Source organism: Ochotona curzoniae, unplaced genomic scaffold (genome assembly GCF_017591425.1).
Source record: "Ochotona curzoniae isolate NIBS_2020 unplaced genomic scaffold, NIBS_Ocur_1.0 contig_3520, whole genome shotgun sequence".
NCBI lineage: Eukaryota > Metazoa > Chordata > Mammalia > Lagomorpha > Ochotonidae > Ochotona > Ochotona curzoniae.
In genome coordinates, this window is record NW_024465894.1 from 13,952,084 (window position 1) to 13,975,272 (window position 23,189).

Below are 23,189 nucleotides of genomic sequence, written 5' to 3' on the forward strand. Positions count from 1 at the left end.
CTCCTTCTCTGCATAAATATGATCTGCCTTTCCAAAATATAAATAAATAAATCTTATTTTAAAGAAGCTCAGAACTGCATCCAAGTCTCCCACATGAATGGCAGGGGCCTAAATACTTAAGCCATTCTCAGCTACCTTCCCAGGCTCATTAGCAGTGAGATGAATCAGAAGGACTTAAACTGGGATGGGATACCATTGTGGCTTAGCAGTGGGTTAACCAGATCCACCAAAATATCAGCTCTAGTCTTCTCTGTTTCTGCTCTATCTTCCTGCTAATGTGTTCTGAAAGACAGCAGATGATGGCTCAAGTGCTTGGGCTCCTGCTACCCATGTGGGAGACCTGCATAGAGTTTGGGGTCTTCTGATTTCCAACTGACCCATGAATACAACATCTGTCTGTCTCTATCCCTGTCTTCCAAGTAGACGAAAATCAATTTTGGAAAGAAAATAAAGACATCGATCCAGCAGCCAACAAATAAATAAATATTTACCTGTAGGTATGTCGACAGTCAGCTTCCCATCCACTCTCAACCACACAGCTGTTTCCTTCGCAGCCTTGCGCCTTAGCTGGTTCCCTGTCTCACTGCTGCCACCTCCTGTCTGTAAGTGGAAAAACAGCTGTTTGCCTGGAATAGATTTTCAACTCTGCTGTGAACTGCAGAAGTCTAAGACATGGATCCTTCCTCACCCTAGGGATTGGAAAACAGCTCAACTGTAACGCTGTTGAAATTCCTGGGAGTTGGAGAAAAGGGATGGATTTGGAAGGGTGAGCACTCATAAGGCTAGGATCTGACAACACTGAGGATGATAATGACGATATGGTATTTACTGGGTAGGGACAAAGCCCTATATTAAACACATCCCATCCTTTACTTCATCTTTGTGACAACCTTCTAAGATGGAGACTACTATTCTTTCCACACAGAGACAAAACACTGGTCCTCAGAAAGAGGACTGGTAATCCAAATTGGGCAGACCCACCCTAGCCACTCCTGCCCTGCCTTATCATCAAGACTTCTTACAATGTTGTTCTCAAAACCTCATCAAAAGCCTTTAAAAGATTGGTAACATTCAGGGCCCCGGGAGCTCATCCCAGCCTACGGAGTCAGAATCGCTGGAGCAGTACCTGGGATTTTGCTTAAAAGGTGCAAACTCACACTTTATGTTGATGGATCAGAGATCCCAGAACGTGTAGGTGTGTTGGGGGACGTGCGAGGCTGGAGGACGCTATGGTCCCCACGAGGGGTCTGGGTTTGCAGCAGAGGGTGGGGGTTCTAAAAGCGGCCTGGGGAAAGGGCTAGAATGGCAGGACTACGAGATGGGAAGAGGAAGAGGCTCTTAGAGGTGAAGGATAAGCGTAGGACTCGGGGAGCTTAGGGAGACAGATTCCGGGGCTCAAGAGGGTTTTGAGGTCAATGCAAGGGGTCCGTGGTCTCAGGAAGGAATTCGAGGTTAAAGGAGGACTGCGGGATTCAGACAGGAAGGACCTAGGGGCTCGGCCCTACGTTAAGGCCGATGCCAGAGCCACTGCGGAGCGCTTTCCCCGCGACCCTCCTCTGCGCTCCCGGCTCGCAAAGATGCGCCTGCACCTGCGCGCCGGCTGCAGGAGGACCGCGCCAGGGGTCAGGGACACCGTGGAGGGTAGGGGTGACGCGTCCCCTCCCGGCTGCCCAGGAGCTCAGGCCCCGCCTTCCCACCTTCCCCCATCTACCCTCCCACCCCCGCCCCCAGCCGCAGCCACTTCCGGCAGGCGCTGCGCCGTTGTTGGGGGTGGGGGGCGCGGGCGAGGATGGCGGCGGAGAACGAGGCCAGCCAGGAGAGCGCTCTGGGCGCCTACTCGCCCGTGGACTACATGAGCATCACCAGCTTCCCGCGGCTGCCCGAGGATGAGCCAGCGCCCGCGGCGCCGCTGAGGGGTCGCAAGGATGAGGACGCGTTCCTGGGAGATCCCGACACTGGTGAGGCCCGCTGACCGGGTCCCTCCCTCGCCTTGGGAAGTCCTGAGCATCCACCTGCAGCCTGCATCTGCTTAGCTCATCCCCTTTCCCTCGGGTCCTTCCCCTTCGCCTCTCTTGCATCTGTTCGTGATCTCGTGGGGAGGGGCTGCATCTCTACCTTGGAGGCGTAGGATGCGACAAGGGAGGCATGCCAGGGACTGCAGTGGGAGGGATGGGAGGATTACCCCTTGGGAAGTACCGACCAGGCCAGAGCGCTGGAGGGGAGCTCCTGTGGTCACCCACCGGAGGCCTTTCTTTCCCAGTGCGAGGAGGACAGGATCAACCAAGTCACTGACTGCAGCAGGAGGGACAGTCTGGGGTTTAAAACTTACCCCTCGACCGGGGCTTATGGGAAGCCAAGTCTGGGAAGCTGAGATGTCCGGGGCCGCTGGACCACTGTGTCCAGCCGCGCTGGGCATGGGGTGGGGAGGGAGGAGGACAGGGGGCTGTATTGGGTGACCTCTCAGAGTCCTTGGGGACCAGAGTGCCTCTTCTCTCCTGTGGGTCACCCCACCCCTCCTGGAACCCTGCATTTGGCCCAGGGAGCTTGCTTCCCAGGAAACAGTGTGGAGAATTCTGTTGTGTTCTTCTCTGTCTTCTGTAGGAACTGCCAAGACTGGGGGTGGGTGGCGGCACAGGGAAGGAAAAGGCAGGATTTAGAAGAGACCTGTGGGCTGTGAGTTTCTCTTGGCTAGCACTCTCCCTCCTGTTCATGTGGCCCCGGTCTCTCCTTCACTCCATCATCTACTCTCTCAGCCTTCCTCTGCCCTACGTCACTTCCTGGCGTTAGAGCATCCTCATTCTCTCTTCCTAGCAGAGCAGCCCTGGAGCCTTATCCTTTCCCATCCTGGCAGACACTGCTTCTCTGGCCTGGCCATGCCACAATGGCTCCCATCATGACAGCCCCCCACAGCCTAGCTCTTCTTTCCATCCACACCTTCCGCCTCTCTAGCCAGCCTTACTGGGCTGTGCTGTACCCAGGTTGGAGATGAGGAGGTGGTGAGAGAGGCTTAGGGGTTGTTGCAGAAGGAATAGTCTTGGGATAAGGAGCTGACAGGGGGGAGGAGTGAAAAGAGGTATGGGCTTGAGCCAGGTTGCTTATTAAGGGCTCAGGAATGATACCCGTGGTCCTGGCATTGCCCCGACCCACAAGGTAACAGTGTCCTGAACCCCATTTCCTCTCTAGCAAATAGACCTTGCTGTCATGTCGTTATAATGCCGTGTCTCTCAGCTTCACTTCCAAGTTGCAAGGTCCCTTGGTGCCAGTTAAACCAGCCTGCTGGCTAACGTGGCCTCCTATCTTCTTAACTTGATGGTGCTACCCAGAGGGCACGACTTCAGCCTTGTAGCTAAGACCAGCATCGTGTCTGGCTAGCCTCTAGTCTGGCATTCTCCAGTACCAAGTGGCAGGCAGCCCACAGCAGTCCCTATGGGAAACTCAGCTAGACGGTGAGCGCCCCAAGGTTGGAAAATACTTTCTGATCTCTTCTGCACACCAAGCTCACGGTCCCTCTCCTGCCTCCACTTGTCCTGTAAGTGCCTCACCTTCAACCTCTCTGTGCTGAACAATGCTCTCTTCCCTGTGCACCTGCTCCTCCTCCTGTGTCCTGACCCTGCCATTCACCCAGTCTGCAAGGTAGAAGCATGGAAGCCACCCTCGAGTCCCCCCTTTTTCCGCTCACTTTAAAACGTGTGCCCTCTCTCCTCCTCCTAAGTATCTCCCAAATGCCACCTCATCGTCCTTGTCATGATTACTTGAATGGACCAACCTCTTTCTCACCGGTGTCGTTCTTAGGCTCCCAATTATCTTTCCTGTCCCCTGCCTCTTAACCTCACCCCTACCCTATCCACCCATCACCCTGTGCTTCTGGTCACGTCATTCTTTGTTTCAGAATCTTTCACAATTCTCCCCTAAAAGGAGTAAAAAATCAGGAATGACTTCAGTCTCCAGTCAAGATCTCACTTCTGAAGTTTAGACTTAACTTTATCATCTCTTTTGAGGTCCTTTATCGTTAACTCTGATAAAACTGAGCTGTATCTAAGATGAAAACTTGATTGGGTAATATAGTGAAAAGTGCAGGGATACAGGGCTTAGGCATAGCTTGATTGAGGAGCCTAGAAACAATTTGGCTTTTCTTCATCTTTAGCAAAGCCTTCATTTTTTTTTTCAGAATGCCTCCTCTTTTGCTCCCAAAATGAAGGTTTACACACTATCAACTTAACCTATGCAACAAGAGAGCCCTTCTCTCTTCCAGTAGTTCCAGATAATGATGATGCTGATGATGATGGTGATGATGACGATAATTTTGAGTCTTATTGGTCTGGCTTTGGTCACACACTTGTCTCTGAACCAATCACTGCACAGATGTGTTCTGATTGGCTAGACCTGAGTCATGTTCTTATTCTGGTTAGGGATGTTGGGAGGTGGCTGAGAGGGAAGAGGATGTTCCCTAAAAGAAAATTAGAAGCAGAATCGTGTCTAGGCAGATAAAAATTAAATGTATACTAGGTCAGCTACCTCCAGACAGCTTTTCCTGCTGCTTCACAAATTCGGAATAGTCCAAATGAAACTTAACATCTTTCTCCTGGAAAGAGAGATTTTCCATTCAATGGTTTACTCCCCAGTTAGCCTCAATGGCCAGGGCTGGGATAGGCCATAGCCAAGAGCCAGGAGCTTCCTCTGGGTCTCTCACCCAGGTACAGGGGCCCAAGGATCTGTGCGTCCCCAGGAGCATTGAAAGGAAGCTGGGTCGAAGTAGAGCAGCCAGGACTCTAACACCCATATAGGATACTGGCTTTGCAGCCGCTTCACCAACTGTGTCATAACACTGGACCTGACAAGCTTTTGTTTTAAATAAGAATTTTGCAACAGATTAAATGTTCACAGTAAATTTAAAAAAGTAATCCTAAGGAAAAGTAGAAATTTCCTTCTATATCCCTGCATTTTTTTCTTTTTATTCCGTAATAGATCTACTGATTGAAAAAGCAAGTGGTAAACATTTCAAAAGATTTCCCTGTCTCTTTTCACTCTCATCTTTAGTATCTTCTCTCAGAAGTAACTATAGTAAATGAATTTTAAAATGGCTTGCTTATATCAGCATATATCTTATACATATGGCTTTATATTTATGCAGAAGAGGTGAGTATTGGTCCTAGAAGGCCTAAATCCAGATCCTGAAGCCTGGATTACTATTATATTGGGTCAGTGAGCCAGCATAGCAGTTTCATTTTTAATTTGAGAGACAGAGAGAGTGTGTGTATGTATATTAGCTCCCATCCTCGGTTTCACCCCCACCCCACCCCCGCAACTCCCCACAGCAGATGAGGTTGTGCCAGGCCAAAGCTGAGAGCTGGGAATTTAATCCAGGTCTCCCATGTGGGTGGCAGAGACCCTGTTACTTGAACTGTCTATCCCCTCATGCCTCCTAGGGTGCACATTAGCAGGAAGCTGGAATTGGGAGCAGCTTCAGGACTAAACCAGGCAACTGGCTTTGCAATGTGGTGTTCCACACAACATCTTAACCACTAACTCAGACACTCACCCTTTGGTCCTATTTTAAACAGGCAAATGTAGCTTATTACACAGTATTTTTCTTTTTAAACTGGAAAGGCAAATCAGATTTATGGAGAGAAGCAGAAGGAAAATTTTTTTATCTGCTGGTTCACTCCCCAGATGACCAGAATGGCTGAAGCTGAACCAATCTAAAGCCAAGAACCAAGTGGGTACAGGATTCTGAGGTCCTGGGCCATCCTCTGCTGCTTTCCCAGGTCATAAGCAGGGAGCTGGATGGAATACGGGGCAGCTGGGACACAAAACCTGCAGCCACATGAGATGCTGGAACCCCTGTGTATTTATTTGAAAATAAGAGCTATAGAGCTATAGAGAAAGATATCTTCTCTCTGCAGCTCACTCCCAAAATGGCCACAATGACAGGGGCTGGGCCAATGCCAGGAGCCCAAGCACTTGGACCACCTGCCGCTTTCTTCCCAGGTTCATGAGCAAAGAGCTGGGTCAAAAGCCGGGCAGCTGGGACTGGAACTTGGTGTTCCTCTGTGGTGTCGCAGGGCAGGGGTCTAACCCACTGAGCCCCGATTAGTGAGTAATTGGGGTGAATCCAGAAGCCAGGTTCTGCCTACTCAGTTTATGTAGCTGTCTGCTCCTACAGAAAGCTGGGCCTCACCTGGGGGCGGGATCTGGGGGCCACCCCGCCTCTTCAGGCCCAGGAGATTTGACTCAAGGCACCATAATCCAGTCTCCCACGAGGAAGTGAAGGGTCTCTTCCCAGCCTTTGATTGCCAGCTCTCTCACTTGCCCTGCAACTGCACTGGGGAGATTTGGAGGTGAGGGCCGTCTGGCCAGCGGTGAAAACCGGGGCAGCATCAGCTGGGAGACTTCCCAGACTGACCCCCTCCTCCCACTCGGGCCACCCGTAGACCCGGACTCCTTCCTGAAGTCGGCCCGGCTGCAGCGGCTGCCGTCATCATCGTCGGAGATGGGCAGCCAGGATGGGTCGCCGCTGCGGGAGACGCGGAAGGACCCATTCTCCGCGGCGGCCGCCGAGTGCTCCTGCCGCCAAGATGGGCTCACGGTCATTGTCACAGCCTGCCTCACCTTCGCCACGGGGGTCACTGTGGCACTAGTCATGCAGATCTACTTCGGAGACCCTCAGGTGAGGAGGCAGGCACACGGGCCCAGGGGGCTGTGGGAATCTGGGGATGGCACTGCAGCCCCCACTCCCTGAGAGGGAGCAGAGGGCTGGCTCGCTGGCTGGCTGCCGGCTGCCACCTGCCCAGTCCTCCGTGGCCTCCCAGATCTTCCAGCAGGGCGCGGTGGTGACGGATGCTGCACGGTGCTCATCGCTGGGCATCAAGGTGCTCAGCCAGCAGGGATCATCGGTAGATGCGGCTGTGGCAGCTGCTTTGTGCTTGGGCATCGTGGCTCCACACAGTTCTGGTCTGGGCGGGTAAGGAACCCCTGACAGTGGCGTTCTGGCACCCCATTGTTAGGCCTACTTCTGCTTTGGGGTGGTGTGTGGGCCTCATGTGGGGGTGTCCGGGTTTGGGCGGAGGGGCAGCTGGGTGGTAACTCTTATTTCCTCTTTCTACACTCTCTTGTACCCCTTTCTTCCTGGATGGAGTCAGGGGTGCAAAACTACCCTGCAGAAGATCAAGAGGGGTTTTCGGATTGTCTTTTTATGTTTGCTTTTAAACCAGGAAAGGAAATTGGTAAATTATAAAGTGAGGTGCACAGATAGGCATAAATTGTCATTCATCAAGGGTCACAGATACCTGGGCGTTAGGTTCCAAGGAAAACTCTGGATCCTCTGTTTAACAAAGAACAAAGACAGGTGACATGTGAACCATATCCAACACACTGACTGGTTTGGTTTGCACATGTAATTTTTTTTTAAAGTTTGCTATTGTTAAAGTCAGGAATTTTTATAAAAACTCCACTATACATCCCCTGCAACCATCAGAGTATCTGGTGACACTGCGCCCACATTCCCACATGATTGCCGCGATCGGAAGCCACGTGTGCCGTCTACTTTTCCTTGGTTCCTACAAATCCCTATTGTTTACCTGTACTGCTTTCCTGATTCAATTCCATGGCTGTGAGCATTTAGGTTCACAACCCCCTTCCCAGATTTGAACCAACCACAGAAAAGGTCTTGGTTTCTTGCAAGACCAGCCCTCCAGGCTCTACCCCAGAAATTCCGCTTTTGGGTTTTGCCCAGTCTGTCCTTACATAATGCAGTCCTGGGGTTGGGGAGAGGGCGTACCAAGGAGGCAGGTGCAGGAAGCTGGCCGGGGTCCAGCTCTTGTCTAAGGTGAAGGCAAGAGGCAGAACATCCTGCTCTCCCGGTCTCTAAGTTTCTCCTATTCAGGGATTAAAGTCTCCAGTAACCAGCTGGGAGAACTCCATGGTCCTTGAATTCCTAACTCCCTATCCCTATGGGCAAGGGGCTCAGACACCTGGCCTTGGATGACACTGAGCCTACAAACCTTCACTTTTGGGGGCTGAAGGGGGTGGCGGGTGAATTCTTCGGAGTTGTAGGGGGATTGGCATCCTCACATGCTCTCCCTTTCTCTGTCTCTCCCAGTGGGGGTGTGATGTTGATCCATGACATTCGTCGAAATGAGAGTCACCTGATTGATTTCCGGGAGTCCGCACCAGGGGCCCTCAGGGAAGAGGCGCTGCAGAGATCCTGGGAGACCAAGGTGGGGACCCTGGGGAGAGGAGAGGGTCTGGTGGCTGGGAGGGAGATATCTTTCACTGTCCCTTCTGCTGAACCGAGTGCTAATGATTCGAATATTTACTATGGGAGCGGAAAAAAAAAAAGTTGAGCAGGATGTTCTTAGCCAATGAGGTAGACAGACAACTCCCCAAATGAAATAATGAAGCTGAAAATCTGGGCAGTTGCTAGCACGTAGGAGGTAATCTTACCTCTCTGGAATGTAGAAAGGAAGAAAAAAAAGCTACTGGATGGCCTGGGGTGTCAGGGTTTCTGCACTCCAGCTTGTGTACTGTTCCTAAGCCTGCTGACTGCAACCTTCCCAGCCCAGGACACGCTGGATGATTAGAGAGAAACTGCTAGAAGCCAACACGCTATTGGCTGAGGGAGACGGGAGACATAGCGTTAAGTCAGGAAAGTAGTTATTTAACAGAAAACCAAACCAAACCCCCGAGTTAGGACAGCCCTGAGTAACAGGAGAGTGAAAACCAATAGGGAAATGAGAATCCTTTCTGCATCATTTTAAAAGGCGGGGGCGGATACGCTGCACTGTGGACAGCTGCGTGAACTGTTGAGCTCTGGCTCTTGATGGGATAAGCTTCATGTAGCAAGCGCTTAACTGTGCTAGATAAAGGAGGTAGGAACAGTTTAGGGAGATGGGAGGGTCGCCTGCTGGAAACACGTGTCCCTCCCTTGGATACTTGGCCTGTGTCTCTCCCCTGTGCCAGCCATCCCTGGCTTTGGGCTCTGCAGAGTTCAGCCCAGCCCCCCCCTTCCAGTGACCTGGTCTCCTCTCTCCCTCGCCTGCCCGCCCTGCCCAGCCTGGGCTCTTGGTGGGGGTCCCCGGAATGGTGAAGGGGCTATATGAAGCTCACCAGCTCTATGGCAGGTAAAGATCCTCCCACGGGGACAAGGGGGTACTGCCTGCATCTTTTCCTTGGGTGGCCTTCTCCTACCTTCCTGGAGTCCCCTCCCAACTCCCCCCCTCCTAATATCCCCTTCCCTTGCCAGGAATCTCCTTCCCAGGAACCCCCCTTCCCCCAGGACCCCTCCTCCTTCCCCCAGGGCCTCCTCCACCCCCTGCTCTCCGGCCCCCCCAGGCTGCCATGGTCCCAAGTCCTGGCCTTCGCAGCTGCTGTGGCCCAAGATGGCTTCAACGTGACCCATGATCTAGGTTAGTGGGGCTTGCTGGTGGGGAAGAGGTGGTACATGTTGATAACAGGGGCTGGGAGTTAAGGAAAGAAATTTGAGATTTGGGGCCCAAGCCAGAGAGGACTTCTCCAGTTTGCTCTTCAGACAGCCTTCCCACACCATCCTGGAGGCAGCCACCCCTGAGTCTGTCTGGGAAGGGCCAACACCTGCCACCTCCTTAGCCAGTTCCTGGGGGCTGGAGTTGTTAGGACCATTTATCCCTTACCCAGCACACCTACTGTACATCTCAGCCATCTAGCCCAGTCTTAGTGTTTCCACCCAGCCTCCCATCCTTGCTCCCAGCCCGTGCCCTGGCTGAGCAGGTGCCTCCCAACGCATCTGAGCGCTTCCTCGAGATGTTCCTGCCATCAGGCCACCCACCCCTACCTGGCTCACTGCTGCGCCGGCCTGACCTGGCTGAGGTACTGAATGCACTTGGCACCTCTGGTCCTGCTGCCTTCTATGCCGGTGGTAACCTCACCCTGGAGATGGTGGCCGAGGTGAGTGTTCTGGTGGGTGTTGGGGAACGCAGCATTTCTGTAGGTCAGAGACATCTTCCCACTTCCTTCTCATCCTGCCTTTCTTGTCACATACATCTAATGAGGATTGTGTCGATTTGAAATTCTAGAAATCAGATCAGTTTTTGTTGGGGTAGGGAGGGTTGTTTGGGATGTGGCAAGAAAAGCCTCCCAGGGTAATAAAACTGTCCTACTTGATTTGGAGAGATGCCTTTCATCTTCTGAAGACTGGTACTTTACTTGTGCAGGCGCCTGGCCTGGCCCTTCCTGGCATGCTGGAGACCGAGTCTTAGTTTCCTTTAATTCATAGTCCCTGTCTGTCTATCAGACTTGTAGGGGCTGGGGACTATCAAGACTGGTGAGAGTGACGCAAGAGGTTGCCATCCAACCCCATAGAATGTTAGCCCGAGGCCATGCTGAGGTTCTGAGAACTGTCATCAGAGCCATTCAGCTCTCCTGTTGGAAGTCCTGTTCCAAATCAGGGTGCACAGGCTGACTTCAGCGATATTCTCTTCTGTGTAATGGGGTGATGATATCTGCTTCTACTATGCAGTTGTGGGATTCACGTGGCCCCATTCTTCCCTGGAGTGCCTTCTCCCTCATGCATGGAGTACTTGTTCTTTGCCAGGCCCTATAATGGACCCTGGAACGATGGATGTTGTGATAGAAACCCATGTCAAATGGATGTAAAGGCTCCATCCACATGATCAGGGCTCCATACTTGTGGATGTGTGCTCTAAGTCAGATGTCTTCCAATCTCCCCACCAGCCCATCTTGGGCTATCCTTCCAAAAAGCTATTCCAGAGCGAGAGCTTTGCTGGTTCCCAGTAGCATTAATCAAATCTTCAATGATTAATGCTGCTTAGGTGTCATGATTATTCTAAAACTGATCATCATGGCACATAAGGAACGCTCTGATTGACCAGATCTAAGTCACATGTCTTCTCCTGAGATGGAGAAGGAAATGGAGGAGATTCTAACAAGATCATTAGAGCTTCAATAGAAAAAAAGAAAATCAAAGTTAAATCCATTAACTTGCCGGACAAAGGAACACACACCAGCCAAGAAATGCAATATGTAGTTTCCTGACAGTGGATAAATCAAGGATTCCAAGTACTAAAAAGGTATTAAAAAAAGAAGGTTCATAGTGTTGATATTAATTTAATGAACAGCAAGCTATATAAGATGGCATGAAACCACTAGCTTTACAAAATTGGTTCATTGGTCAGAAAAACGCGCTTAGTTATGTCCAGTAAGGGTCACTCCTGTCAGAATCATTTGAAGTTGAAGGTGTTTTAGTGGCTATAGCTGACGGTAATGAGCTGCAAAATTCAGTTTGAACAGCAAGTGCTGCTGTAAGTGGAAAATCTTCCTGTGACGTAAGCAGAGAGGGCAGCAGGTGCAAGCAAAGTCATGGAGGCATGAGTTCAGAAACTACAGGTCACCCTGTAGTGGTACAGAGCTCACTGGGGAATATAGCAGGACTTGAGGCAGGAAAGGTAGGCAGAGGCCATGTCATAAAGGGCCATGAATGCCAAGCGCACTCACAGAGGTACCCAGCCCAATGCCTGATACAGAGTAGATACTTCATTGTAACATTTGTCCTTTTTTCCCCTGGGGCATGAAGGTGATTGTAGAAGGTACAAAAGTTGTGAACAGTTGATCTGTCCATGATCCCAGCCCACAGGCTCATGGTCTTAGGAGGCCATTCTCTCTTTTCCAGGCTCAGCACGCAGGGGGTGTTCTAACAGAGGAGGACTTCAGCAACTACAGCGCCCTCGTGGAGAAGCCTGTGTGTGGCGTGTACAGAGGTGACCTCTCCCCCAGTTCCCAAGGACCCCCTTAGAAAATACCTCCAAATTCAGTGACACATCCTCGTAGCCTAGTTCATTTCACAGGAGAGACTGCGGCAATGAGCTGCCAGCCCACCTTCTGAAGTAGCTGTGGGGTCAGTTACCCCGAGTCTTTAGGACAGGGCGGGAACTAAGCTAGACCAAGGTTCACCTGGAAGCTGGGGTTCTGGCACTAGTTTCACTTGGCCTGGCCTCTGTGCTACCTCAGCACCCCTCCCTAGCCTCACTTCTGATATCCTGTGCTTCCTCAGAAATATATGTAAGGTCAAAGTCTATCACAGCTTTAGGGTAGAATGAACTCTTTGCAACAGTCATAGATCCACCCACTTAAGGTACTGAAAGGAAGCTGAGGCCCAGCAAAGGAAGAGAACTTAACCTTCTAAGATCAACAAAACTTAAAAAGGACCCAACAAGCCAAGTTCAGGACATGGGTGAAGTCCACGTTTGCTGACCTTAAGTCCTAGACTCTAGGTCCCTTGGAAGGTTCTTGAATTCTCTTCTAGCTCAGTCCCCAGGAGAGCCTCTGAATTCAAGTTTTGAAGCCTCAGTCACCTGCCTGAGTCCCCTGTACAAAACACAGGGAAGAGTTAGCTTTGGAGCCAAGAAGATTTGGCTTTGAGGACCAGCTTCACCATTCCCCTCGAATGAGTCCTTTGCTGCTTTGAGCATTGGTTTGTTCCTTAAAATGAAGTAATCACAGTGCCTGCGCCTAAGTGGACCCGTGAGGATTGGGTGAGATGAAGTGGGAGTTGCCTTGATCAGAGGGTACTGAGTGTATGAAGGAGTTTCTATGTCCCTTTTCTGTGGTGCTGCCAGCACCACAAGCTCTGTGAGTTATTCATCTCCTATAATTGTAAACCAGTTGCCTCGCTTGCCATGGTTTCCATGTGTGTGCAAGATGGGGATGAGTACCCACTGTATTAAATGAGTCAGTCAGCTAATATTATTCTTGTGTATCAAGCAGTATTATCATTGTTATGCCTCCTGATGCTCAAAGTAGAAAGAGGAGGCTACTACTCTTGGGAATTTTGCAGTTGGGTGGGACTGCAGGAACCCTGGCAAGTATCTTAACCTGTGGGAGAGGTAGGTTGGGGATCCTGACATCTGGTCACTCTGCCCTGCTCTGTCAGTGGCCTGAGATGCGGCCCATGTGATTAAGAGGGATTTTGAGCCTTATCTGCCTCCTTTGACAAAGGAAACGGAAGACCGGTATTCTGAGTTTGAGTCTCAGCCCAGCCCTGGATTTGCCACATGAACTTGACTGGGTCCCTTTGCTTCTCAGTACTTCCGCTTCCCCCTCTGATGTGGCAGTTCCATGCAGTGATCTTGGGTTGTCTGCTGGCAGAAAGTGAGGATGCCTTGAGTGCTTCCTTGCCATCCAGTCATTTCCTGTCCTTTCAGGTCACCTGGTTCTCAGCCCGCCACCCCCCCACACGGGCCCCGCCCTCATCAGTGCACTCAACATCCTCGAGGGCTTCAATCTCACCAGCCTGGTACCCCGCGAACAGGCTCTTCACTGGGTGGCAGAGGTAAGCATGTCCCCTTCCAGCTTCCTGGCACTTGGGGACAGTCAGAGTGGGGAGATGGCAGCCGCCGTAGAGCAGTACTAAATCACCTCCAAGCTTTCTCCCGCACAAAGATCCACTATGTGTGGGTGTTGGGAGGCACCTGGCCGCCCTTCCATATCCCTGCTGTGTTTCAGACCTTGAAGATTGCCTTGGCCCTGGCCAGCAGGTTGGGAGACCCCGTCTATGATTCTACCATCACTGAAAGCATGGATGACATGCTCAGGTGGGTCCTGGGGGCGAGACCTGGGTGAGGTGGGAGCTGCTGAAGTTGGGGTGAATGTGCAATAAGGATTAGGTGAAAAGCAGCTGGCACAGGGCTAAGGTCCGAAGTCTGAGTGTCAGCTGAATTCACAGTGTAACACTGGGAGCCCAGCCTGCACCATACCTTCCCTACCTGTGTAACAAGTTGGTTTCTTTCAAATGGCTCTTAATTGGTTTTTATACCCTAGCCCATCTGTTCTGCCTCTTGAATGGGGAAAAGGAAGCCTAATCATGAAAATAGTCTCTAAGCAAATATCACAGATCCTGGGGATTCTGAGCAGAACATGTGTTCATTAAGCAGCACAACAGTAGCCAGGCTGTGGGCCCTAGAGAGGCTGCTCGCTTCAAATCCCAGCTTTAACTTCGCTAGCCGTGCTGCCTTGGGCAAACAGCTTGAATCTCAGCTTCTGCAAAGAGGCCTGGCCATAGTGATGTCAACCTCATGAAGTTATGCTTGCTATAAACAAGAACATACTTGTAAGGTCCTTAGCCCACTGTCTGGACACACAAGAACTGTTCAACAAATGTGAGTAATTAAAAAAGATAGCGATAAGATGATTAATGTTTAAATGTATCTGCACTTGAATTACAGGTCTAGAGATAAATTGAAACCTAGAAATACATGGTGTACCTGAAACATGGTACTTCAGGATAACTTTATTTTGGTGCAAAAAAAATTGAAACCTATACAAAAATGTCTTTATTTTTATTAGAAATGCAAATCCACAGAGAAGGAGACAGAGAGAAGTATCTGCTGGTTCATTCCCCCAGGTGGCCGCAGTGGCCTGAATTGAGCTGACCCAAAACCAGGAACCGGGAGCTTCTTCTGAGTCTCCCACACGGGCGCAGGGTCCCAAGGCTTTGGGCCATCCTCTTCTGCTTTCCCAGGCCATAAACAGGGAACCGATAGGAAGGGGAGCAGCCAAAACACAAACCAGCACCCATATGGGATCCCGGCACATGTAAGGCGAGAATTTAGCCTCTGAGCTATTGCACCAGGCTCAGGTTTTTGTTTGTTTGTTTGTTTTTTAAATATGCATTTTTTGTGAATTTTTTGAAGACCTCTTACATTGTGAATTTGTATTGTTTCTCAGAGAACCCTCTACAAATTAAGTTAGAAATGATGAGTTGTAGAACAGAATTTGGCCATATGGGAGTGCCTGGGTTTAAGCATATCTCTGCTTCAAATTCTGGCTTCCTGCTCATGTGTGCCCTGGGAAGCTGCAGATGATGGCTCCTGGACTTGAGTCCCTGCCATCCTCATAGGAGACTTGATTGAGTTTTTAAAGATTTACTTATTTTTATTGGAAATGCAGATTCACAGAGAGGAGACACAAAGATCTTCCATCTGCTGATTCACTCCCCAAATGGCTGCAATGACGAGCACTGAAGTGATTGAAGCCAGGAGCCAGGAACCTCTTCTGGATCTCCAATTTGGGCACAGGGCCATCCTCCTCTGCTTTTCCATGTCATAAGCAGAGTTGGACCAAAAGAGTAACCTCGACACAAACTTGCACCAGTATGAGATGCCGGTGCTTTCAGGCTGAGGATTAGGTGGTTAAGCCATTGCAGCAGCTCCAGACCTGACTAAGTTTTAGGTTCTTAGCTTCAGCTTGGCCCAGGCTCAGCTGTCATAGATATTAGGGGAGTGATGTAATAGAGGGAAGAACTCTGTGTGTTTCTCTACTTTTCAAATGAATAAAAACTTTTCAAAAACATTTCACAAGAAAGTTCTACTAATAGAAGAAATGATGCAATTAAATAACCACGTCAAGCCCATGGACTGTGCCTCCCGATCACCTGAAATAAAGCCCTGTGTCCCTGTGGCCATCGGCCTCCTTGGTAGAAAGTGGAATGAACAGCTGTAGTGTCCCTTATTAACTGACCATTCTCTGATTAGTTTGAATAATCCAGCAACACATAAAAACCTCCCACTGAACTTTAAAACATCCGGAAAAGTGCGTGCTGGCCTCAACATCCGTACAAACTTTACTCTAAAACACACAAACCTGTATGGATTCTGTTTAGCTAATTTATTCAATAAATAGTTAATGAGGACTTGCTGGTTGCCAAATCCTTTGTCTTGAAAATAAAATTCTAGGGTTTCACACAATGGCTAAATTGGCCAATCCTCCACTTATAAGCACTGGAGATCCCATATGGGCACCCATTTGTGCCTGGGCTGCTCCACTTTCCATCTAACTCCCTGCTTGTGGTCTGGGAAATCAGTCGAGGATGGTCCAAAGCCTTGTACCGCTGCACCCATGTGGGAGACCCGGAAGAAGCTCCTGGCTTCTGGCTTCAGATCAGCTCAACTCCAGCCATTGTGGCCACTTGGGTAGTGAACCAGAGAATGGAAGATATTTCTGTCTCTCCTTCTCTCTGTAAATCTGCCTTTCCAATGAAAAGAAATCAATCTTTAAAAAGTAATAAAAAAAATTATAATAGCAAAGATCCCCATATACAAAATCCTTCCCCAACTAAACTAGCAAATCTTTCATTCTAGGCTACAAACATTATGCTAAATGAAACCAGTTTGTTCCTTCAAAACAAATGTTTTTTGGGCCTCTACTTGGTATCAGGCATGTTCATAGAAAGGAGTGAGTAAAGCCAGAAAGGCTGTTGATTTAAATAAGTAAGTTAGAACTGAGTTCTAGAAGAGAATCTGAATAATTTCTAAATGAATTGACACAGTTCAGCAGTCATTTAGAGCATCTGTTCTCACAGAGCAGGGGGAGGACAATTCATCAAGTAGTCGCACAGACATCACAGGAAGGTGGAATGTATTGACAGCTTGCAGTGTACTCTGCCCTTTCTTCCCCTGGTTTCTTCAGTAAGGTGGAGGCCACCTACCTCCGGGGCCACATCAACGACTCTCAAGCAGCCCCTGCCTCCCTGCTGCCTGTCTATGAGCTGGATGGGGCACCCACAGCCGCCCAGGTGCTGGTCATGGGCCCTGATGACTTCATTGTGGCTATGGTCAGGTAGGCCAGCCAAGATTTGGAACCTACAATAAGGGATTATCACAATCAGGAGGGAGGTGATAAAGGGGCGGTGGGGGTCGGGGAGAGGCAGACAGGCAAAGTGGCTCAGGCAAAGAGCTTACCCCAAGGCACTTTGGCCCCCAGCTCCCTGAACCGGCCTTTTGGCAGTGGCCTCATCACCCCCTCTGGAATCCTACTCAACAGCCAGATGCTGGACTTCTCCTGGCCCAACAGGACTGCTAACCATTCTGCACCCAGCCTGGTAGGTTCTTGCTTCCCTGAGGGCTCTGAGGCTAGGTAGGAGATGCAGCTGCATGGCTGTGCCTTCCTCCCTACTGCCCTGGGGTAATTCTGTTGTAAAGAAAAGCAGCCCAGACTTGAAAAGGTCTGCTTCATCTCTGGCCCTGCTAAGTCTGAACCATGCTGCTTATTAGACCTAAAGAACCCTTGTCTCATCTATCCTTTTCTCACTGTGTGATCTTGGGTGTAAGTTGTAGCCTCAATTTTTTTCCCTGCTCGGTGGGAACATTGGCCCCCATTTGATGCTTTGGCTCCTTTGCAGCCCTAGTGGGCTGTGACTGTGTGATGCCCAGCTGCTAGGGCTGGGCACCAAAGCAAGCCCCCAAGGGAGCATCATTCAGGAATTGTCTAGTTGGAGATGAGCAGTCTCCCATCCTGTAAGCTGGGTTCCCAGCAAGACACAGCCCAGGGTAAGGGCTTGTCCATTCTTGTTGGCATGGTCCTTTGCTCTGCTCCTCCTAACATTCTCAGAGTGGTGTGGTCTGTTCATCCTCCCTATCTCCCCTGTATCCACACTGTAGACCCTGCCCACTTCATACACAACATGTGATTGCTTAGAGAGGGGCCAGGTTCAGAAAACTGGGCCTATGGATGATTTAGAAAAGGGAGGGAGGTGGAAAATGTGGTGGGGTGGCCTTTGCCCGATCTTGCCCCCTTCCACATTGGCCTTTGTGACCTCTGTACTCTGCCAACAGGAGAATTCGGTGCAGCCAGGGAAGCGGCCACTCTCTTTCCTGCTGCCTACTGTAGTCCGCCCAGCCAAGGGCCTCTGTGGGACCTACCTCGCCCTAGGGGCCAATGGAGCTGCCAGGGGCCTTAGTGGCCTGACCCAGGTGATGTTTCCCACATGGTAGGCCTTTTGGGGCTTGGGCTGCAGGTGCCTGTAATACCAGATGTGCCTAACCAACTTCCATTCCTGATACAAGTGCTAGGGATGCCTGAGGCACTCGGGATATGGCCCATGCTGGTTCTCAGGGCAGGGTTCTGAACTTGCAGTGTCCATCGACTTGAAAAGCCACCTGGCAACTGGGGTTGTTAAACTCAAGTCCCACTTTGCCTGTACCTAGCATCAGGAGAGATAGCCAGCTCCTCTTAGCTCTGATGTGGAAAGGTAAGGCCTGCTGTTCTCCATTACCCCTCAGAACAGCCCTGTAAGTATCCTGAGTTCCTGATCTGTGTGTCAAACCTGTATTTTGACTTGAGGGATGACTCAAGGATCTTAAGCTTTGAAATCAGACAACCCTCAGTTACAGCCCCCATGCTGCCAATTTCCCACCATGTGATGGCAGGTTCATTGAACATATCTGAACCTCAGTCTCCGCAGCAGTGAAATGGAGCCAGTGGTTAACATAAAATTCTTCCAAAGTATTTGGCACTATGTCCTATGTGTTAACCTTTTCTAACCCTCCCAGCTTCTAGAAGGAATCCTTATTTCTGTTATAGATGAGGAAACTGAATCCTAGAGAGTTAGGAGGTAAGGTTGCATTCCTTCAGCTAGTAGGAGTGGGCAAGAAGTTCAGTTCTAGAACCTACTCACAGTCCTGACCACTAAGCCACACCATTCAGAGAAGAGAGGAGAGTCCTGGGCTACAAATAAAGAAGACTGGATGCTAACAGTGCCTCTTTGCTAGCTTCCTCTGAATTCTGGAGTGAGTCACTGGTTCTTGGCTTCCCCTTCTGTGAAATGGAGAAAGTTAACACAGGCCCACCTGTTTCCCAGGGCTGCCGAGGGAGCTTAGAACTGGGTATGTACCAAGTGTGACAGCTGGGCATTCCAAGCCATCACCTCCAGCACAGCCCTGTTGTTTTGCCCCTTGAATCCCTATAGGTTCTGCTGAATGTCCTGACCTTGAACCGGAATCTGAGCGACAGCCTGGCCCAAGGCCGCTTGCACCCGGACCTGCAGTCCAACCTCCTGCAGGTGGACAGTGAGTGCAGAGCCAGGGCCCTTACAGGGTGGGCAGAGAAACAAGTACAGGAATGAGGGTGCCCATGCCTCCACCAGCACTGCTTCCTGCTGGTAGAAATTTATTTTTTTTCCAACAAAATTTCTTACTAGAGTGATGAACAGCCTAGGGGGTTAGGGGAGATTAGAACCAGACTTGCCATTTCCTGGCTATGTGAACTTGGGAAATCCATGTCTCGATTCTGAACCTCAGTTTTCTCATTTTTGAAGTGAAATGTCTGTCTTCAGTCTGCAGGCTTCAGTCACTCAGCAGTTTGTATAGAACACCTGCTACGTACAGGTCTTATGTTTATCAACAGAAAGGACAAAGAAAACGTCAGAGATACGAGATGGCAACCTAAGTGCTTTGCCAAGCATTGAAGCTGTGTGATGCATTGGATTGTATTAGTGACCGGGGAAAGTTTCCCTGATGTCGTTTAGGGTGAGGTCTGAGGGGGGAGCACAAAAGCCCACACCGTGCAGAGAACTGGGACAGTGCTGGCGCAGGCTGAGGAGACTGGTACCAAGAACCCAGAGCAGGGTGAGCTTGGTGTATTTGAGGAACAAAGGGGAGACCAAGGTGAAGGAGGATGAGAGGGCGACAGAGAGACGGTTCATACAGAGTTGAAGACACAGACATTTCTCTGAGAAGGTCAGGGCTTCGCTTTTTGTAAATAGGAAGCCACGTGCACCTTTGAGGAGTTTTTAGTAGAATTGCCTTAGGCCGATTTTTACCTGTTTGGTATTAACTCCATCTGAGGCTCCTAGAAGTTAGAAGCTGATTCAAAGATCGACCAGAAAGGGGCAAAACTGACATGAGCACATACATCTGGCTGATTTCAAGGACTCAAGTCTTGCTGAATGGCCCTTAGTAACATCTGGACTGGAGCACATTGGAAACCAAGTCTTAGATCCTCAGCGTTCACACTCTGTGGCTGACCAGTGTCTTACTCTCTTTTTTGCTCCTGTAATAAAATACCTGGAACTGGGTCCTTTACGAAGAAAATCAGCTTATTTACTTTTAAAGACTTATCTGTTTATTTGAGAGGCAGAAAAGAGATAAAGAGAGATGTCCCCAACAACCAGGAGCTTGGAACTCCCACACCTGGTTCTCCCACACAGATGACCAGAGACCAGGTTCATCTTGCACTGTTTTTCCAGGTGCATTAGCAAGGAGCCAGATTGGAAGCAGAGCAATTAGGACTTGAATTGGTGCTTCTATATGGAATACTGCTATTACAAACAGCTCCACCCATGCCACAGTATAGGTCCCTTCTAAATGTCTTTTAAAAATGGACCTTTTCTCGTAGTCATGGATTAACAGCCTCATTTGCCACAAATAGACAAACAAGCAAAAAAACCCCAGCTATTCTGAAAAACTATCTTTTTAGGCTTTTAGTTAGATGTTGTTGTCCATGGAAGTTTCTGGGGCCTGCCCTCTCTGTTGAAGAAGGAAATTTAGAATGAAACTCAGCCCTTGTTACAATCTAAAGGATTGGAAGAGAACTGCAGAGGGAGTAGATTTCCGGCTGGGTGATTTCATGCCCGCCAGTATTGTGTCTTTATCTCAAAAACTTTCTAAAATCCTCTTATTTTAAAGATGTATTTATTTGTTTGAAAATTAGAGTGGCAGAAACGAGAGAGGGTCAGAGAAAGAGAGATCTTTCATCCACTGGTTCATTCCCTAAATGGCCACAACAGCCATGCTTAGGCTGAACTAGGTTGAAAACAGGAGCCAGGAACTCCATCCAGGTCTCCTGCAAGTATTTGGACCATCCCTTGCTACCTTTCCAGGTGCATTAGTAAGGAGCTGGATTAGAAGCGGAGCAGCAGGGACTTGAATCAGCTCTCCAACATGGAATGCCAGATCACAACACTGGTGTCAAGGGACATTCAGGTTTTTCATTTTGTTTTAAGATTTATTTATTCGAAAGGCAGAGTGATAGAGAAGGAGAGATAGAGATCTTCCATCTGCTGGTTCACTACCCAAATGGCTGCAACAGCCAGGGCTGAGCCAAGCCCAAGCCAGAAGCTAGGAGCTTCATCTGGGTCTCCTATGTGGATACTGGGGCCCAAGTATTTGGGCCATTTTCTGCTGCTTTCCTGGGTACATGGACAGGGAGCTGGATCAGAGGTGGAACACTTGGCACACTGACTGGCACCTATATGGAGTGCTGGCATCACACAGAGTAGCTTAACCCACTATGCCAGCTTTATGTCTAGGAATGGAGCATTCCGAGTAGAAAAGGGTAAGTGTGAATATCCTGAGATAAGAGGATGTTTGGCCTACTTAAAGGGAAAGCAAAGAGCCTAGTGTGGCTGGAACAGAGTTAAACAAGGTAGAGAAGAGAGGGAAATCAGGAGAGAAGTTTAGAGATAGTGAGGACCCAGGTGACATTGGGCCTTAAAGACCTTGAGAAGGACTAGGTTGTATTCTAGAAGCCATCAAAGCTGTTGGAGGATTTTGAGCAGGGGAAGTGACAAGATTAAACTTGTCACTGTCAAAGCATCCCTTCTGCTGCTGCCAGAATAGGCTGGAAGGTGGGAGACGAGTTGGTGGACTGTGCATAAGTCACGGCAGCAGCTTGGCCTACACAGGTGGAGGTGAAAATCTTGGAGCCATTTTTGTAAATTTAAAGAGAAGCTGAATATTACGGATTATTTCCTGTAATCCCTGCAAGAGCCTCATGGAGTGGGTTCTCACCTAATTCCGATTTGAGAATACTAAGGGCGAGAGAGGCCACATGATTTTCCCAAGGTTGTACCACTTTTGGGTAAAGTGAGCACTGACTAGCACCAGGGCCAATTGTAGGACTGCTTGCCAGTGCTCTGAAAACTCTGAACCTGTGTCTGCCATGGGGTGATTTGCAGGTGAGTTCACAGAGGAAGAGATCGAATTCCTGGAAGCCAGGGGTCACCACGTGGAGAAGGTAGATGTCTTATCCTGGGTCCACGGCAGCCGGAGGACCAACAGTTTCATCATCGGTGTAAAGGACCCTCGGAGTCCGGATGCAGTGGGAGCCACCCTCCCGTAGAGTGGTGGGCTGGAGCAGGACCTCTGTTCCCCTCCACCTTTGCATGTTCCCAGAGTCCCTCCTTCTCCCAAGTTTGGTCTCAGGGGGACCCCAGGGACTCCCCCAGATCAGGGGGCCGGAGGGGATGCTTGGCAAACCCTATCCCAGAGAAATGGGAAAATTCTCCATCAGGAGGCCTGAGATGGTAGTGGTGAGTGTCCGTGTCCAGGAGCAGGCAGGCGGGACCTGGAGGAGCCGGACTGGCTGCCCTTCTGTCTGTCTCCTCTCTTCCCTCAGCCATGCTCGCACTGAGCTTAGGGATGTGCTTGCAAACCCTTCTCAAGGATTTCACAGCCCCAACAACTCCAGGCTGGCCTGATCTGGGCCTGCTCTTTCAGCTCCCTCCTTCTGTTTCCAGCCTCATCTCTTAAATGACTAGGATCTTTTTTTCTTTCTTTTTTTTTAATGGGCCATCATGGGAAGAGGTATACTCCCTTCCTCCTCCCATCAGGTTGAGGCAGGGACCTTGCATCTGGGGGTCCCCAGGGTGTGGGGATAAGGGTGGGGGTGGGGACCAGCTCAGGGGCTTCCATTTGCAAAACAGAATTAAAGAAAGAATATTGCTTAACCATGGCTCTGGCTTGATTTGTGTTTCACGGTTTGGGGAACTGGAGTGGGTAAGGAGGTCTTAACACATCCTGTCCCGCTAGTCGTGATGCCAACTTCTGCAGAAGCTTGAATAATATGCCTCATCTACCTAAGACTTGTACTCATAATACTTAACGTTTAGGATTATCATTATAGATAGCATCTGTTGAACTTATCACAAACCTATGGGGTAGGTTATTTCCATTTTATAGGTGGGAGACAGGTAAAAAAAGAGGTGAAAGGATTTGTCTAACATTTTTCATTTATTAAGAATTAGTATTCCATCTCAGGATGTTTCACTCCAGAATTTGTGTTCTTAACTAATTCCACATCCACTAAGGGAACTACATGTAATGAAGTATGCCTTGTGAACTATGTATCAGATGAGCACCTGTTATACATTCAGCCATGCATTCTTCCATTATATTTCGGGCACTTTGCCAGGAGCTGGATATTCAGATTCTTCCCCGACAGGGCGAAATGTTTTTTGAAATGGGTTTTCTTTCTTTCTTTTTTTTAATGATTTATTTATTTATTGCAAAGTCAGATATACAGAGAGGAGGAGAGACAGAGAGGAAGATCTTCCGTCCGATGAATCACTCCCCAAGTGAGTTCAACAGCCGATGCTATGCCAATACAAAGCCAGGATCCAGGAACTTCCTCCGGGTCTCCCATGC

The 23,189-nt window shown here is 49.6% G+C and overlaps 1 protein-coding gene across 3 annotated transcripts; it reads left to right on the forward strand.

Annotated features, from left to right (window-relative positions):
* The first annotated feature begins 1,736 nt into the window (after window positions 1-1,736).
* On the forward strand, window positions 1,737-22,491 carry GGT7 (gamma-glutamyltransferase 7). Of its 3 annotated transcripts, none has more exons than XM_040981603.1 (15): window positions 1,737-1,958; window positions 6,432-6,667; window positions 6,810-6,961; window positions 8,099-8,216; window positions 9,052-9,119; window positions 9,331-9,404; window positions 9,725-9,921; window positions 11,663-11,750; window positions 13,194-13,321; window positions 13,495-13,583; window positions 16,456-16,605; window positions 16,750-16,867; window positions 17,601-17,738; window positions 18,734-18,833; window positions 21,722-22,491. In XM_040981603.1, exons 1-15 carry the CDS (start codon window positions 1,790-1,792, stop codon window positions 21,883-21,885), a joined length of 1,989 nt encoding a protein of 662 aa, XP_040837537.1. In that variant the 5' UTR covers window positions 1,737-1,789; the 3' UTR covers window positions 21,886-22,491. The 3 variants fall into 3 exon arrangements, with proteins under 3 accessions (XP_040837537.1, XP_040837538.1, XP_040837536.1); XM_040981604.1 differs by having other exon boundaries at window positions 1,746-1,958; window positions 18,734-18,826; window positions 21,722-21,892; XM_040981602.1 differs by having other exon boundaries at window positions 1,790-1,958; window positions 8,099-8,246.
* Window positions 22,492-23,189: the final 698 nt, after the last annotated feature.

Bases quoted from the DNA above. Each gene is read 5' to 3' on its own strand.
- GGT7 (XM_040981602.1), top strand. From the start codon at position 1,790: ATGGCGGCGGAGAACGAGGCCAGCCAGGAGAGCGCTCTGGGCGCCTAC. The intron at 6,668-6,809 runs GTGAGGAGGCAG...GTGGCCTCCCAG, and splicing joins TCTACTTCGGAGACCCTCAG to ATCTTCCAGCAGGGCGCGGT. The intron at 16,606-16,749 runs GTAGGCCAGCCA...TTTGGCCCCCAG, and splicing joins TTCATTGTGGCTATGGTCAG to CTCCCTGAACCGGCCTTTTG.